Source organism: Somniosus microcephalus, chromosome 8, assembly GCF_052327205.1.
Source record: "Somniosus microcephalus isolate GS21.2 chromosome 8, FLI_Smic_1.0, whole genome shotgun sequence".
Taxonomy (NCBI): domain Eukaryota; kingdom Metazoa; phylum Chordata; class Chondrichthyes; order Squaliformes; family Somniosidae; genus Somniosus; species Somniosus microcephalus.
This window is the reverse complement of record NC_140994.1, coordinates 270,081,320-270,098,752: the sequence shown is the minus strand read 5'-3', so window position 1 is coordinate 270,098,752 and position 17,433 is coordinate 270,081,320. Positions and strand designations below refer to the sequence as shown.

The 17,433-nt window shown below is 46.2% G+C and overlaps 1 protein-coding gene across 4 annotated transcripts in view; it reads right to left on the bottom strand.

Annotated features, from left to right (window-relative positions):
- Positions 1 to 17,433, bottom strand: part of hmmr (hyaluronan-mediated motility receptor (RHAMM)) — a 91,618-nt gene that overhangs the window by 53,128 nt on the left and 21,057 nt on the right. For all 4 annotated transcript variants that reach the window (XR_015079418.1, XM_085996075.1, XM_085996073.1 and 1 more), the window contains 4 exons: positions 8,797 to 8,897; positions 6,710 to 6,796; positions 4,775 to 4,953; positions 273 to 409 (listed from right to left, as the gene is read on the bottom strand). Coding sequence is in view for 3 of the 4 variants with exons in the window: in XM_085996075.1 (XP_085852201.1) it covers positions 273 to 409; positions 4,775 to 4,953; positions 6,710 to 6,796; positions 8,797 to 8,897 (504 nt within the window). In the remaining variant the exon portion in view is untranslated. The remainder of the gene's footprint in view (positions 1 to 272; positions 410 to 4,774; positions 4,954 to 6,709; positions 6,797 to 8,796; positions 8,898 to 17,433) is intronic.

Sequence of the window (17,433 nt, the reverse complement as noted above, 5' to 3'; positions counted from 1 at the left end):
TAGTTCTTCATTTAAAAAAATATTCTTTTTTCTAGTAATCCTACCAAAGTGAAAAACCTCACATTTCCCCACATTATAGTCCACCTTCTTGACCACTCACTTAGCCTGTCTATATCCCTTTGCAGACTAAAAAAAGCAAGTTTAAGAGTGCAGAGGTGAAAGTGATTATGGTCGCAGGGTTACAGTATGAAGCATTATACCAAGGCACGTTAAAAAGCGAGTGCACAGGCTGTACGGTTCTTGCAACCAGTCTCGTTTTCTGTAACTTTTACCTTCTCCTGTATGAAGGAGGAAAGTTCATCTTGTTTCCGCTGCAGATCTTGTTCCATTTGATCCAGTCTCTCCTTCATTATAGCCAGCTCTTTAGTTAAACGTTGCTCCATCGCATTACATTCTGCCTCCACTCTCTCTGCAGGAGAAAAAAAGTTAATTGTAGCTAAAATGCCAGCCAGTTACGGTAATGCAATCGCCGTGCCCTTGTGTGGTGGAAAACAAGTGGAGCTTCCTGCAGTAAAGTGGAGCTCACATACTGTATTCATTACTATTGAACACTAATTGACATTCCACTTATTCAAATGTCAGTTTAGACTAGCCTGCTGCGTAACAACTAGTGAATCATTTAGAAAGAAAATTTTTCTCAACTCCTCTGAAGGCACCGACTGCCAATCGGGTACTTTTAAATCTGCAGCAGCTCACTGGCCACGATTCATCAAGTGCGAGCACAGACAATATTGTTAGCCGACATCATGGAGTACAGCAGCTTTTGACCACTTGCAGCTCAGTGTGGACATCGAGCTACACATCTGGATTTAACCCAATTGAAGGATGCATCTCCAAGCATTGATAAGTATGCAGTCCCCAAGACACCAACATAACCCTCTTCAGCAGCAGAAACGTATCCCTATTCATACACAATATACAACGCCCGAGAGTTTCTACACTTATGTAAAAAGCGAGTTCAAGCACTCAGCTCTCTATCACCACCTCTCTGGGCCCCTCCACTGTTTCCGATTTGTCATCGAATATTGCAGGAGCAGAAATTTCCTTCGACTCAATATTGGGAAGACTGAAGCCATTGTCTTTGGTCCCCGCCACAAACTCCTGGCCACCGTTTCCATCTCTGGCAACTGTCTGAAGCGGAGCCAGACCGCTCGCAACCTTGGTGCTGTGCCTGACCCCGAGCTGAGCTTCCGACCACATACCCGCGCCCATCACCAAGACTGCCTGCTTCCACCTCCGTAACGTGTCCGACTCAGACCCTGCCTCAGCTCACCTGCGGCTGAAACCCTGATCCACGCCTGTTAGCTCTAGACTGGACTATTCCAACGCTCTCCTGGCCTCCCATCCACCCTCCATAAACTTGTACTCGTCCAAAACTCTGCTGCCCGTATCGTAACTCGCTCACCCATCACCGCCGTGCTCGCTGACCTACACTGGCTCCCAGTCCGACAATGTTCAATTTTAAACTCCTCATCCTTGTTTTCAAATCCGTCCGTGGCCTCGCCTCTCCCCCCCTCAAACCGCCTCCAACCCTATAAGCTGGAGATCTCTGTGCTCCTGGCCTCTAGCACAACCCCGATATTAATCGCTCGACCATTGGCAGCCGTGCTTTCAGCTGCCTGGGCCCCAAGCTCTGGAACTCACCCACCCACCCACAACTCCTAAACCTTGCTGCCTCACTACCCCTCTCTCCTCCTTCAAGATGCTCCTTAAAACCTACCACTGATCAAACGTTTGGTCTTCTGTCCTGATAGCTCCTTCTGTGGCTGTGTCAAAAATGATTTTATTGATATTGCTCATTGAGCATCTTGGGACATTTTGCTACGATAAATGCGCTATATAAATGCAAGTTGTTGTCCATTACAATTTCCATTAAATGTTCTGAAGGCAGATAAAATTATAAAGCACTAACCAGTCATTATTTAAAGGCTCAATTCCCAGCAGTCATTGTCAAGTTCGCATTTGCAACTGAATTGTCAGACTTTTCAAAGAGGAAAGTTCCCACAGTAATTTTAACTAGCAACACATTTGACGCAATGCGATTGCCATAAACTCTGCAAATCATTCACCGAGGAAGTAATGGAGCAGAGGTGGCTATGAAGACAGATAACCCTCAATACATGTCAGATGTTAGTCATTCTTCAACAATGGTACAGTATGGGGGATTTTAACTATCATATTAATTGGACAAATCAAATTGGGCAGGGCTGCCTTGAGGATGAGTTCATTGAGTGTATTAGGGATGGGTTTCTTGAGCAGTATGTAACTGAACCGACCAGGGGGCAAGCAACCTTAGATCTGGTCCTGTGTAACGAGACAGGATTAATTAAAAATGTCCTAGTAAAGGATCCCCTTGGAATGAGTGACCATAACATGGTTGAATTCCATATTCAATTAGAGGGTGAGAAGGTTGGCTCTCAAACAAGCGTGCTAAGCTTGAATAAAGGAGACTATGAAGGTATGCGAGCGGAATTGAGTAGAGTGGATTGGGAAAATAGATTAAAGGGTAAGACGATACATGATCAGTGGTGTACATTTAAGGAGTTATTTTACAACATCCAAAAAAATATATATTCCACCGAGAAGAAAAGGGTGTAAAAGAAAAGACAGCCATCCGTGGCTAAGTAAAGAAATTAAGGATAGTATTCGACTAAAAACAAGGGCATATAAGGGAGCCAAATCTAGTGGGAGGATAGAGGATTGGGAAAACTTTAAAAGACAGCAAAAAATAACAAAAAGATTGATTAAGAAAGGGAAGATAGATTATGAAAGTAAATGAGCAAAAAATATAAAAACAGATAGTAAGAGTTTTTATAGTTATATAAAAAGAAAAAGGGTGGCTAAAGTAAATGTTGGTCCCTTAGAGGATGAGACCGGAAAATTAATGGTGGGAAATATGGAGATGGCAAAAACACTGAATGAATATTTTACATCAGTCTTTACAGTAGAAGACACTAAGAATATCCCAACACTGGACAAACAGGGGGCTAAGGGGGGGGAGGAGCTAAACACGATCAAAATCACTAAGGAAGTGGTACTCGGTAAAATAATGGGACTCAAGGCGGATAAATCACCTGGACCTGATGGCTTACATCCTAGGGTCTTGAGGGAAGTGGCGGTAGGGATTGTGGATGCATTGGTAATAATTTTCCAAAACTCCCTGGACTCGGCAAAGGTCCCGGCAGACTGGAAAACTGCTAATGTAACACCCTTATTTAAAAAGGGCAGTAGACAGAAGGCTGGAAACTATAGACCGGTTAGCCTAACATCTGTGGTAGGTAAAATTTTGCAGTCCATTATTAAGGAGACAGTAACAGGACATTTGTATAATCATAATTTAATAGAACAAAGTCAGCATGGTTTTATGAAGGGGAAGTCATGTTTGACAAATTTGCTGGAGTTCTTTGAGGAAGTAACGTATAGGGTGGATAAAGGGGAACCAGTGGACGTAGTGTATTTCGACTTCCAAAAGGCATTTGACAAGGTGCCACACAAAAGATTATTGCTTAAGATAAAAAATCACGAGATTGGGGGTAATATTCTGGCATGGATAGAGATTGGCTATCTAACAGAAGGCAGAGAGTTGGGATAAATGGTTCATTCTCAGACTGGCAATCAGTAACTAGTGGTGTTCCGCAGGGGTCAGTGCTGGGTCCCCAACTCTTTACAATCTATATTAACGATTTGGAGGAGGGGACCGAGTGTAACATATCAAAGTTTGCAGATGATACAAAGATGGGAGGGAAAGTAGTGAGTGAGGAGGACATAAAAAACCTGCAAGGGGACATCGACAGGCTAAGTGGGCAGAGATTTGGCAGATGGAATACAGTACTGGAAAGTGTGAGGTTATGCACTTTGGCAGGAAAAATCGTAGAGCAAGTTATTATCATAATGGCAAGAAACTGGAAAGTACTGAAGTACAAAGGGATCTGGGGGTCCTGGTGCACGAAACTCAAAAGGTTAGTTTGCAGGTGATTAAGAAGGCCAATGGAATGTTGGCTTTCATTGCTAGGGGGATAGAATATAAAAATAGGGAGGTATTGCTTCAGTTGTACAAGGTATTGGTGAGACCGCACCTGGAATACTGCGTACAGTTTTGGTGTCCATACTTAAGAAAGGACATACTTGCACTCGAGTCAGTACAAAGAAGGTTCACTCGGTTAATCCCGGGGATGAGGGGATGGACATATGAGGAGAGGTTGAGTAGATTGGGACTCTACTCATTGGAGTTCAGAAGAATGAGAGGCGATCTTATTGAAACATATAAGATTGTGAAGGGGTTGGATCTGGTGGATGCGGAGAAGATGTTCCCGATGATAGGTGAAACTAGAACTAGGGGGCATAGTCTTAGAAGAAGGGGCTGCTCTTTCAAAACTGAGATGAGGAGGAACTACTTCACTCAGAGGGTGGTAGGTCCATGGAATATGCTGCCCCAAAAAGCTGTAGAAGCTACATCATTACATAAATTTAAAACAGAAATAGACAGTTTCCTAGAAGTAAAGGGAATTAAGGGTTACGGGGAGCGAGCAGGAATTTGGACATGAGTCTAGGTTCGGATCGGACATGGCCCTGTGGGTAGCGGAGCGGGCCCAGGGGCCGTGTAGCCTGATCCTGCTCCTATTTCGTGTGTCTAATTCTGTTAGATTCAGGAGATGGTTCTGTGATAGTGGATTGACGGTTAGGATCAGATCAGCCATGATCTTATTGAATGGCGGAGCAGGCTCGAGGGGCCGATTGGCCTACTCCTGCTCCTATTTCTTATGTTCTTATGTACCTTTTTCCTGTTCAAGATGCTGATGTTTCTCATTAACTTCTTTCATCTGTTCACAGTGAATCTCATCTTTCTCCTTCAGGTAGTTTTTGAGATTTATTATCTCCTTTTCCTGCTGAACAAGCTGCTCCTCTGACCGACTGATTTCATCTTCAGATCTTTCAAGCTGCATCTTTAGTTGACTGAACAAAAAGGACACGAATACAGTAATCGTTTTTACAAGCACCTGCACTGCAATGCATCCAAATCTAAATGACAATATTAGATTCCATTTCAGAACCAAATTGCTGAATACACATTAAATGGATTTATGAAAATGTAATGTTTTTGAAATTACATGCCCCGGCATGTAGGTAGAGTAGTTAGAACATTATTTAAATCTAACTTGATGGAACTTATTCAACTATGAATGATGTTTCCAAACTCTGCAGATATCGGACACAGCTGCCCTGGTTTTAAGTACTTCGCTTTCACACTGATGGGACCATTCTGTGAGTTGAAGATTTTTGGCCAAAAGTCCAGGGCTCCTAAAGGCACAAGGACCAGAGAGGTCCCCGATCTGTGCGCCATCAAGGGTAGGCCCACCCAGAGCAGCTTGTGTCAAGCTCGCAGACCCCAACCAGGGGAGCGGCAGGAGCATTGCCACTGACCTTTCCTTTCTACTCAATGTGGGTGAAAGGGGCACCGAGAGAGATAAAAGATAGAGAACAAGGATGAAAAATATAGAATCCAGCCAGGGATCCACCCCAGATTACTATCCAGCAACTCCCGTTGAAAGTACAGGTTGCTGACCTTGCTTCAGGACACAATTGGGTTATGCCGACGCCCAGTGAAATGCACATCTGAAGAACGACCACTTGGGCAACAGACCAGATGGCGACGGTCATCTGTGGAAACCACCCCAGCATACATTCAGGAGGGAGAAATAACATTTAAGTAAAGTAGAAACAAGGAGGAATACCCGCCAACAATGGGAAATTATTTCATCCCACACAGGTAGAAGAATGTAGGAAACTTAAAATTATTGGCAAATCTAGTCATAAGGATCAGTTTTTTAATGTCTTGGCAAAAGTAGACATTCTCAGCAAGTGCCGGTACAGTCTTTCTTATCCCATTAAAGGGTAAGAGCTTACTGTACAGGAGGTGGCTATTTGATCCATCGTTTTCTACCAACCCCAACCCAATAATCCTTCTCCCTCCAGTCTTAAAACTAACCAGGTGGATAGGAAGAAATGTGCAACGTTCGTGAACTGTGGCGATGCGCAAAATCATGCCGTCAGATAAAATATGCACAACCTTATCACTTCTCTGCATTCATCAAAACCTCCATTAAACTAAAAGTAACTTATCAAATGCTGACTCAAATTTGTTAAAGAAATGATTAAAGAAAGGAACTGAACAGGCTGGGTCTCTTCTCTTGATAAGAGAAGGCCGAGGGGTGAGTTAATAGAGGTCCTTAAAATTATGAAAGGTTTTGATAGAGTAGACACGGAGTGTGTTTCCACTTATGGGGAAGAGCATAACTAGAGGCCATGAATATAAGATAGTCACCAAGAAATCCAATGGGGAATTCAGGAGAAACTTCTTTACCCAGAGAGTGGTGAGAATGTGGAACTCGCTACCACAGGGAGTGGTTGAAGCGAATAGTATCGATACATTTAAGGGGAGGTTAGACAAGCATATGAGGGAGAAGGGAATCGAGGGTTACGCTGATTAGAGTTAGATGAGGAAAGACAGGAGGAGGCTCGAGTGGGGCATAAACACCGGCATGGACTGGTTGGGCCGAATGGCCCGTTTCTGTGCCGTAGATCCGGTGTATGATTTATATCTTTGCCATTAATTTCAATTCCCAGTTTTAAGTGATTTGGAAGTCACACCCTCTGATTTGCACAGAGACAAAGACATTTCTTGGATCTGCACCAGCAGCCCGAAAAGTACCCGAGTTCTGCCAAATAGCAGGAGAGTTTCACTTCAGTCTCAACTTTATCTTCCTCCAATTTCACTTTCTCCTGCTCCATTACAGCCCTGGAAAAAGTTAAAGAGAGACAATATGTAACACATTGTGGGTCAATGCAAGGGAAGTAAAACCAGTCAGTGCAGGTTGAACAGTTACAGCTGTAATTCAGACATGCACAAGATTTCCAAATAAACTAAGATCTGGGCCTAAAAATTCCGTTGCTTTGCGCCGCCCGTTCGCTCTCTAAGAGGGCGCTAACGGGACGCAAAGCAACTAGTGCCTGGGCGCGGCACTGCCAACGCCTCGTGCAAAATTCAGCGGGAGGTTAGCGCCGGCTTAACCATTAGCGCCCCGCGGCACTGCGCAAATTAAAGGGGCGGTGCTGGGCGGCCATCTTTGTTGCGGGCTCTTTTGCCAGCACTCCGACCCCTGGTGGCCCAGCTGGGCCCCGGGTCGCACTGCCCAAGGCCACTCCGACCCCTGGTGGCCCAGCTGGGCCCCGGGTCGCACTGCCCAAGGCCACTCCGATCCCTGGTGGCCCAGCTGGGCCCCGGGTCGCACTGCCCAAGGCCACTCCGATCCCTGGTGGCCCAGCTGGGCCCCGGGTCGCACTGCCCAAGGCCCCTCCGATCCCTGGTGGCCCAGCTGGGCCCCGGGTCGCACTGCCCAAGGCCACTCCGATCCCTGGTGGCCCAGCTGGGCCCCGGGTCGCACTGCCCAAGGCCCCTCCGATCCCTGGTGGCCCAGCTGGGCCCCGGGTCGCACTGCCCAAGGCCCCTCCGATCCCTGGTGGCCCAGCTGGGCCCCGGGTCGCACTGCCCAAGGCCACTCCGATCCCTGGTGGCCCAGCTGGGCCCCGGGTCGCACTGCCCAAGGCCACTCCGATCCCTGGTGGCCCAGCTGGGCCCCGGGTCGCACTGCCCAAGGCCCCTCCGATCCCTGGTGGCCCAGCTGGGCCCCGGGTCACACTGCCCAAGGCCACTCCGATCCCTGGTGGCCCAGCTGGGCCCCGGGTCGCACTGCCCAAGGCCACTCCGATCCCTGGTGGCCCAGCTGGGCCCCGGGTCGCACTGCCCAAGGCCCCTCGCCTTTAAGGAGGGGAGGAAGGCCTGCAGTACCACGGTGCGACGTGGCGCTGTGACACGTAGCACCGTGATATTCACTCGCAGCGCCCCAAGAGGGAGGCGGGACGCTTCCAGTAGCACCCCGCTTCCCTCTTGGGGCGCTACCGGTGAATTTCAGCCGCGGGGGCCTCTAAGGGGGCGCGACTCAATTTTCCCCCCATGGAATTCTAACATTTTCAAAAAACTTTGTTCAAAGTAGTTGTGCAGTAAGCATCAAGTCACTCCCTCCGTTGACTATGAAGAACTTGGATTTAGATAGGACCTTTCAGGTCCTGAGGACACCTCAAAGTGCCTGAATTACTTTAAAATATAGTCACCGTTATGTTGACAACTATGACTTTTTCATAATGCGAAGTTGGCTATGAATACGATGTGAAAATATATTGGGACATCGATAAACATCACGATTAAAATTCCCGTGTGCTCAGTGAAGACCCACAGTACAGCACCTTCCACTTTTCTTTAGAAGCAAATAGACCGTTCCCATTTCTAAATCCACTGCTGATTTTCCCTCCCCTCTCCTGAAGACACCCATTCTTGTTGGGCTCATTCCACAGGCACCCACAGTCCTTGGGTACCTCATCCATGACCATTCTCCATGTGGGAGCCATGCATGTTGGCAGACTATTCCACCATCACAGGCCTGCTTGATCCTGTTCCCATCTGGTGTCCAAGCAAGGGACATGGAACAGCACCGAGTAGGAATCTTGGCAGATTGCTCACCAACCGTGACACGGCGGCACAAGTCACTGCTTCGGACAGACTGGCGACTGACCCTGGAGCTTTCTGTACTGCTTGTTGCTACACATCGAGCCATCAAGGAGTCTTACTAAACACACAGACTATACAAAACCATTAAAGAGTAGAACTGAATGCAACCAGATCACTGCTACAGGGATCAGGCAGCTTCTCCAAAAACACTGTTGGGTCTGTGAAGTACATACAGTTTCCCCTGAAGCTCGGCAACCTCTTCAGTTGATTGTTTCAGAAGACTCTGCACTGCTAGCAGGTTCTTTTCAGTCTCTTGTTGGTTGACTATTGCGATCTGAAATAGAAGGAAAGACGAACAGAGGAAGTGAACAAGCCCAAATGTCAGGCAATTTGTGTCGCACAAAAACATGCAAGCAAAAAATAAAATATTTCACTGCTCATATTAACTGAGGTAAAGGCCTGGATTTTCTGATTGGACTGTATCTCCAGTGGAACGGGCCTTCTGCCTGCCCGATATGCACCCTGCCCTCAGCTCCTGTTTGATCAGCAAATGGAGATCATAAACAGTTTGTTTGGGAATTGCCAACAGCTGCATTCTCCTCCTGCTTTCATCCTTCGCCTGATCTTGAAGACGCAAAGCACAATGGAGGTCCCGGTATAGCTACTGAAACTGGCCAAAGCAAAGGATGCACAATAAACTTGGCCAATTAAATCAGATGCAAGGCTGAAACAAACTACACCAGGCAGTCCAGCTCATAACTGAACTCCAACAGTTACACAGACAGGCAGATAATGGTTTACGTGGAGAGCATCCTCATCCGTGGAGCTTCCAGAGCTAGACTCAAAGCTTTGCAGCGTTCTGCGTTTGGCCCAATTACCCTGCTAGCCCAAGGAATCACTCGGCTGTAGAAATCTTCTCAAAAGAACAGTCAAGTCAGAGGACCTGAAGTGGATAACGGAAGTGCCTATGGTTATGATCAGTACACAGCCTTCTAACCAAGGTTAGATAGAAGATAGGAGCAGGAGTAGGCCATTCGGCCCCTCGAGCCTGCTTCGCCATTCAATGAGATCATGGCCAATCTTCCAAATTCAGTACCCGGTCCCTGCATTCTCCCCATACCTCTTGATCCCTTTAATTTTAGAAATATATCTAACTCCTTCTTGAATATATTTAATGAAGTGGCCTCAACTGCCCTCTGTGGTAGAGAATTCCACAGGTTCACCACTCTCTGGGTGAAGAAATTCCTCATCGCTGTCCTAAATGGCTTACCCCTTATCCTTAGACTGTGACCCCTGGTTCTGGACTCCCCCGCCATCGGGAAAACCCTTCCTGCATCTAGTCTGTCTAGTCCTGTTAGAATTTTATAAGTTTCAATGAGATCCCCCCTCATTCTTCTAAACTCCAGCGAGTATAAGCCCAATCGACCCAATCTCTCCTCATACGTCATTCCTGCCATCCCAGGTATCAGTCTGGTGAATCTTCGTTGCACTCCCTCCATGGCAAGAACGTCCTTCCTCAGATAAGGCGACCAAAACTGCACACAATACTCAAGGTGTGGTCTCACCAAGGCCCTGTACAACTGCAGCAAGACATCCTTGTTCCTGTACTCAAATCCTCTCGCTATGAAGGCCAACATACCATTTGCCTTCTTAACCGCCTGCTGCACCTGCATGCTTACCTTCAGCGACTGGTGCACAAGGACACCCAGGTCTCGTTGCACTTCCCCTTTTCCCAATCTATTGCCGTTCAGATAATAATCTGTCTTCCTGTTTTTGCCACCAAAGTGGATAACCTCACATTTATCCACATTATACTGCATCTGCCCAATCACCCAACCTGTCCAAATCATATTGGAGTTTCTCGGCATCCTCCTCACAGCACACACGCCCACCCAGCTGTGTGTCGTCTGCAAACTTGGAGACATTACATCTAGTTCCCTCGTCTAGATCATTAATATATATTGTGAATGGCTGGGGTCCTAGCTTCGGTACCCCACTAGTCACTGCCTGCCACTCGGAGAAAGGCCCGTTTATTTCAACTCTTTGCTTCCTGTCTGCCAACCAGTTCTCTATCCAAGTCAGTACCTTACCCCCAATCCCATGTGCTTTAACTTCATTCACTGAGCTGCCTGCCCATCTGCCTTGAAACACAAGCCAGCAAGAGACTTAATTCCAGTTCATCGAGTACAAACACACCGTTTACCAGCATTCTTGAATCATTTAGGTCTCAAAACCGATTACAAATGTCTCCTAGCCTAAACAGATTTATATTAATAATGAGGGGTTAATTACAGTTAAAAACAGACTTGCATTTTTATATCGTGCCTTTCAAAAGCACCGTGTGTGCAATGAATAATGAAGTGCAGTGTAATTACATGGCAAACGTGGCGGCCAATTTGGACACAAGCACCCACACAGAGCAACTGGATCAATAACCAAGTTATCTGTTTATGATCGTCTTCGTGGAGGAAGGAATATTAACCAGTACACCGGGCAAACTCCCTGCTCGTCTACAAAGAGTACAAAGGCATTTTAACATTTATCAGGATGACAGGAGCAGGCATGGTGTTGACCTAATATTTCAATCGGTACTGCATTGGGGCATCATAGATTGTGTGCTCAGGTCTTGGAGTGGGACTTGAACCCACAACCTTCTGAATCCAAAACCAGAGTGCTCTCATCAGAGAAAAACTTGTAGAAATGAATGCGAGGGTAGAATCCATACAAGAACATAAGAATTAGGAGCAGGCCATTCGGCCCCTCGAGCCTGCTCCGTCATTCAATAAGATCATGGCTGATCTGCCACCTCCACTCCACTTTCCCGCCCGATCTCCATATCCCTCGATTCCCCTAGAGTCCAAAACTCTATCGATCTCAGCCTTGAATATACTCAACGACTGAGCCTCCACAGCCCTCTGGGGCAGAGAATTCCAAAGATTCACAACCCTCCGAGTGAAGAAATTCCTCCTCATCTCGGTCCTAAATATCCCGAGACTGTAACCTAGTTCTAGACTCTCCAGCCAGGGGGAAACAACCTCTCAGCATCTACCCTGTCAATCCCCCTCAGAATCTTGTATGTTTCAATGAGATCACCTCTCATTCTTCTAAACTCCAGAGAGTATCGGCCCAATCTACTCAATCTCTCCTCATAGGACAGCCCTCTCATCCCAGGGATCACTCTAGTGAAATAATAGCAAAATACTACGGATGCTGGAAATCTGAAACAACAGAAAATAGTGGAAATACTCAGCAGGCCAGGCAGCATCCGTGGAGAGAGAAACAGAGTTAACGTTTCGGTCTGGGACCCTTCATCAGAACTATCTATTGAACGTAGTTGCACCGCCTCCAAGGAAAGTATATCCTTCCTCATATAATTAAACCAAAACTGTGCACAGTACTCCAGGTGTGGTCTCGTCAAAGCCCTGTACAATTGTAGCAAGACTTCCTTACGCCAACCCCCTTGCAATAAAGGCCAACATGCCATTTGCCTTCCGAATTGCTCGTAGTACCGACAGGTTAACTTTCTGTGTTTCGTGCACAAGGACACACAAATCTCTCTGAACACCAACATTTAATAGTTTACCATTTAAAAAATATTCTGTTATTCTATTGTTCCTACCAAAGTGAATAACCTCACATTATACTCCGTCTGCCACCTTCGTGCCCACTCACTGAACCTGTCTATATCCCTTTGCAAGCTCTTTGCGTCCTCCTCACAGCTTACTTTCCCACCTCGCTTTGTAGTCAGTAAACTTGGATACACGTGACCAGCTCACTCCAGTAGAACTTATCAAATTCTAACAGGACTAGACAGACTAGATGCAGGAAGGATGTTCCTGATGGCGGGGGAGTCCAGAACCAAGGGTCACAGTCTAAGGATAAGGGGTAAGCCATTTAGGACAGAGATGAGGAGGAATTTCTTCACCCAGAGAGTGGTGAACCTGTGGAATTCTCTACCACAGAAGGCAGTTGAGGCCAATTCATTAAATATATTCAAGAAGGAGTTGGATATATTTCTTAAGGCTAAAGGGATCAAGGGATATGGGGAGAAGGCAGGAACAGGGTACTGAATTTGGATGATCAGCCATGATCTCATTAAATAGCAGAGCAGGCTTGAGGGGCTGAATGGCCTACCCCTGCTCCTATCTTCTATATTTACTCTATCTACATAGAAACAAAGAGAAACTGTTCCCAATGGCTGAAGGCCCGATAATGAGGGGGCACAGATTTAAGGTGATTGGCAACAGAACCATAGAAGATAGGAGCAGGAACAGGCCATTCGGCCCCTTGAGCCTGCTCCGCCATTCAATGCGATCATGGCTGATCATCCAAGTTCAGTACCCGGTGTTGTGTCTGTGTGTTGATAGAGACACTGAAGACAGGAGCTGGTTTCATCGGTGTTTACTAAACAAAGTCTGGAGGGGAATTAACGGATACAACACAACATACAGGCTAATATAGCCCGAGTGGCCATTACCGGCATTACAGTACACATAGGGCTCTTAAAGGCACATACACTACAATTCCTCCCCTTTTAGCCAACCGGTACAAAATATTTTAAGTAATTATTAATTACATGTTTAGAAGAAAAATAATATACACATTGCTGCAGTTAATTAATTATAAGTCAGTCTCTCTGGAGGCTTCCTGACTCGGTCTGGATAACGCCTCGGTGGTGTAGTAGTTTCTGGTGGTGTAGTAGGTTCTTTTGGCAAGGCTTATTCGGGTTGAATGCCAGTGTCGGGTTCATCGGGTTCCAGTATCACCGGATCGGAGGTAGATATGGGTATCTCTACTTCATCATTAGGCGTATAGAGTTGTGGTGTAGGTTGTCCCTTTTCGGATGACTCTATGATTTGGTCAGCATGGCGCCTTATTATGCTTTCTCCGATGTCCACGGTATACATCAGCGGTCCTAGTCGTGTGCAGATAGTTCCAGGCTGCCATTTCTCGGTACGGTAGTCCCGGGCCAAAACTTGTTGACCTATCTGGAAGGTTCTAGTTGGCTTTTCATTCATGCCTTGAAATTGCCGGTTCTGTCGTCCCTTCTGATGTTGGGCTTGATCAAATCTAGCCGGCAGCTTATGCTTCTATTGAAGAACATCATGGCGGGAGTTTGGTTTGTAACCATATGTGTTGCATTCCTGTATGCGAACAAGAAGTTATCCACCTTGTGCTGAAGTTTTATGTCTTCATTACCCATGGCCTTTATGGCCTTCTTGAAGGTCTGGACAAACCTTTCAGCCAATCCATTGGTGGCGGGATGGTACGGGGCGGACGTGTAGTGCTTAACCCCATTGTTTTTTAAGAACTTCCTGAATTCTTCGGACACAAATTGCGGTCCATTATCAGAACAGATCTGTTCCGGCAGCCCATTCCTGGCAAATATGGTCCTTAATACTGTGATGGTTTTTTCCGTGGTGGTGGAGGACATCTTTATTACCTCCGGCCACTTGGAGTGTGCATCCACCGCGATTAAGAACATTGAGTCCATAAATGGACCAGCAAAGTCGATGTGTACCCTTTGCCAGGGAGATGAGGGCCACTCCCATGGATGTAGAGGGGCTTGGGGTGGAGCGCTTTGGACCTTCTGGCATCCTAGGCAGCTCTTGGTCATTTCTTCGATGTCTCCATCGATACCTGGCCACCATACAAATGCTCTGGCTAGGTTCTTCATTTTCACTCCACCCAGATGCCCCTCGTGAAGCTCCTTTAGCACTTTATCCTGGAGTTTGGGTGGAATCACCACTCTGGATCCACACATCAAGGTTCCTCGGCACACTGACAGCTGTTCTCCTCTTTGCGAGAATGCTGGCAACAGTGGTTCGCCATGTGCTGGCCATCCCTTCACCGTTAAGTCGTAGACTCGAGAGAGAGAGAGAGAGAGAGAGTCGGGTCATTTCTCGTTTCCTTTTCAATGGCAGAATGCATTACTGGTAGACATTCCACTATGGTTGAGTGGAACATCTCCACTGGGTCTACTGTAGGTGCCTCTTCTACCGTAGGTGCCTCTTCTACCGTTGGCAAGTGTAGGCGCGATAAACCGTCAGCATTCCCATGCTGTTTTGATCCTTTGTATTCTATGTTGTATTGGTGTGCCCCTAGAAAAAGGGACCACCTCTGTAGCCTTTGCGCTGTCATAATGGGAACACCCTTTTTAGGGTTGAATATGGAGATGAGGGGTTGATGGTCAGTCAACAAGGTAAATTTTTGTCCGTGTAGGTAATGGTTGAATTTCTTCACTCCCCATACCAGGCTGAGTGCTTCCCTGTCGATTTGGGCATAGTTACGCTCAGCTGAGTTCAATGAGCGTGACGCAAAAGCTATCGGCCGTTCCGAGCCATCAGGGAATTTATGCGATAATACTGCTCCTATGCCGTAAGGGGATGCATCGCACGCCAGTCTGATTGGCAGTGATGGGTTGTAATGAGCCAAAACTTCTTTGGATGTGATTAAGTCTTTGCATTTATGGAAGGCACGTTTGCAGTCTTCGTTCCATTTCCAAATTACTCCTGTTTGTAGCAGTTCATTAAGAGGGTGTAGAAGAGTTGATAAGTTCGGTAAAAATTTATGATAGTAATTTATTAATCCCAGGAACGACCTTAATTGTGAAACATTTTCAGGTGCTGGGGCTTATGACCGCTTCAATTTTTTCAGGTGACTTATGCAACCCTTCCTTATTAATTATGTGGCCACAATATATTTGATTTTGGAAAAATTTACACTTGGGGCAATTTGCTCGTAGGCCCCGTTCTCTCAGCCTAGTGAGCACCTGCTCCAAATTGGCAAGGTGCTCGTTGTCGTTTTCTCCTGTTACAAGGATGTCGTCTAGGTAGCATTGAGTCCCCGGAATCCCTTGGAGGACTTGCTCCATAGCTCTTTGCCAGATAGCTGGAGCGGATGCTACTCCGAAAACCAGTCGATTGTACTGGTACAGACCTTTGTGTGTATTTATCGTGAGATATTTTTTTTTAGAGGCCTCTTCAACCTCCATCTGTAGATATGCCTGTGCCAAGTCCATTTTGGTGAAACGTTTCCCTCCGGATAGTAAGGCGAAAATATCTTCTATCCTTGGAAGAGGATACTGTACCGTGTGAAGGACAGGGTTTACTGTCACCTTGAAGTCTCCACAGATGCGAATTTTTCTTTGTTCTTCAGATTTATCATTATTCAATGCTTTCTTCATGACTGGAACGATGGGTGTTGCCCACTCGCTCCAATCTATTTTGGATAATACGCCTGCATTTTCCAAATTCTCCAGCTCTGCCTCGACTGCTGGACGAATTGCGTATGGCACTGGTCTTGCTTTAAAAAAACTTGGGAATTGCTGCATCTTCCACTTTTATTGAGGCGGTGATGCCTTTCAAGGTTCCTAGTTTCTCTTGAAACACTTCTTTGGCGTCGGCCAAGATGTCTTTTAATCGTTCAGGTACGACATCATCGTCTTTTTTTTCTTACTGGTCACTGTCAGTGCCTGAATGGAGTGCCAGTCTAAACGTATTTTCCTGATCCATTCACGTCCCAACAGCGGTGGGCCACCATCTTGTAGAATGTATAAATACAACTTTTGTATTTCTTTGCCGTTGTATACAACAGGCACCCTTATTTTTCCTTTGGGGTATACTTTCTGCCCCGTATATGTTTTTAAGATAATGGATGTGTCTTTTAAAGGTATATGCGGAAATAGCCGCTCGTAATCCCATCGATTTATGACGGTCAGAGCTGATCCTGTATCTAGCTCCATTTTAACTGGGGACCCTGTTATCGTGAGGGTAACCCAAATGGTCTGGTAATCATCCTTGGCAATTACATTATGTAATTTGAGACAGCTTAGTCTCTTGTTTTCGGAGTCGCTATCGCTCTTCTGGTCTTCGGAGCTACTGTCAGTCATCATTTGTACCTTTCTGTACTTTATTGATTTTTTTTTTCCTGTCTGTGGATTTATTTTGTCCAGATCGGCATACCCGTGCAATGTGTCCAATCTTTCCGCATTGCCTGCATGCTTTGTCCTTGAACCAGCAGTCCCTCTGGTCATGGGTGGATCTGCCGCAGCGATAACATCTCTCGAAACCGTGTGTCATTTCATGGGTGCCGAAGTCCTGTGTCTTTTGTTGTATCTCTGCAGCTCCTCTTGCGGCTGCTTCGTATGATACATCCATACTGAAAGCCTTGTCCAGTGTTAAATCTTTTTCAGAAAGCAGTCTTTTTTGTGTTCCTTCACTTAAGAGACCGCAGACGAATTTGTCTCCAAGATAATCTGCTAGTCCTGCCCCGAATTGGCAGTGTTTTGATAGCTTTCTTAATTCGGTGAGGTAATCAGCATTACTTTCATTCTTGTGTTCGATTTCTCTTGAAGAATTTGAATCGTTCCACTATCAGCAGCGGTGTTGGGTTTAAGTGCTCCTGTAAGGTATCAACAATTTCTTTAAAATTCTTGTCCTTTGGTTTGGCTGGAGTGATTAAATTTCGTAACAGCCCGTATGTCTTTGCGCCCATTAGATTTAGCAGTACTGAAGCTTTTTTTTTCATCTTCTATTCCACTTGCGGTGCAATATACCTCCACTCTTTCCACATATGTGGTCCAATCCTCTATCTTGTTATCAAAAGCCTCAATATTGCCAGACTTAGCATCTTAGAAAAGATATGGTGCTTCCCGCGCTTTCCCGCCGCTGCTGCTGATGACAACGCTGTTTCCCGCGGTTTCCGTTTTAAATTTATTTATTTATTTATTTACAGTTGGAGACTCGTTCCCGCCGGACTTTCTCTCTAGGTCTGAATGCCGACCTGCTTGCAGTGCCGGCCGTCTCCCGAGCGCTCCCTCCCCATCTGTTACTGCTTGCCTCCGCGTTCGCTGCTTGGCCCAGCTGTAG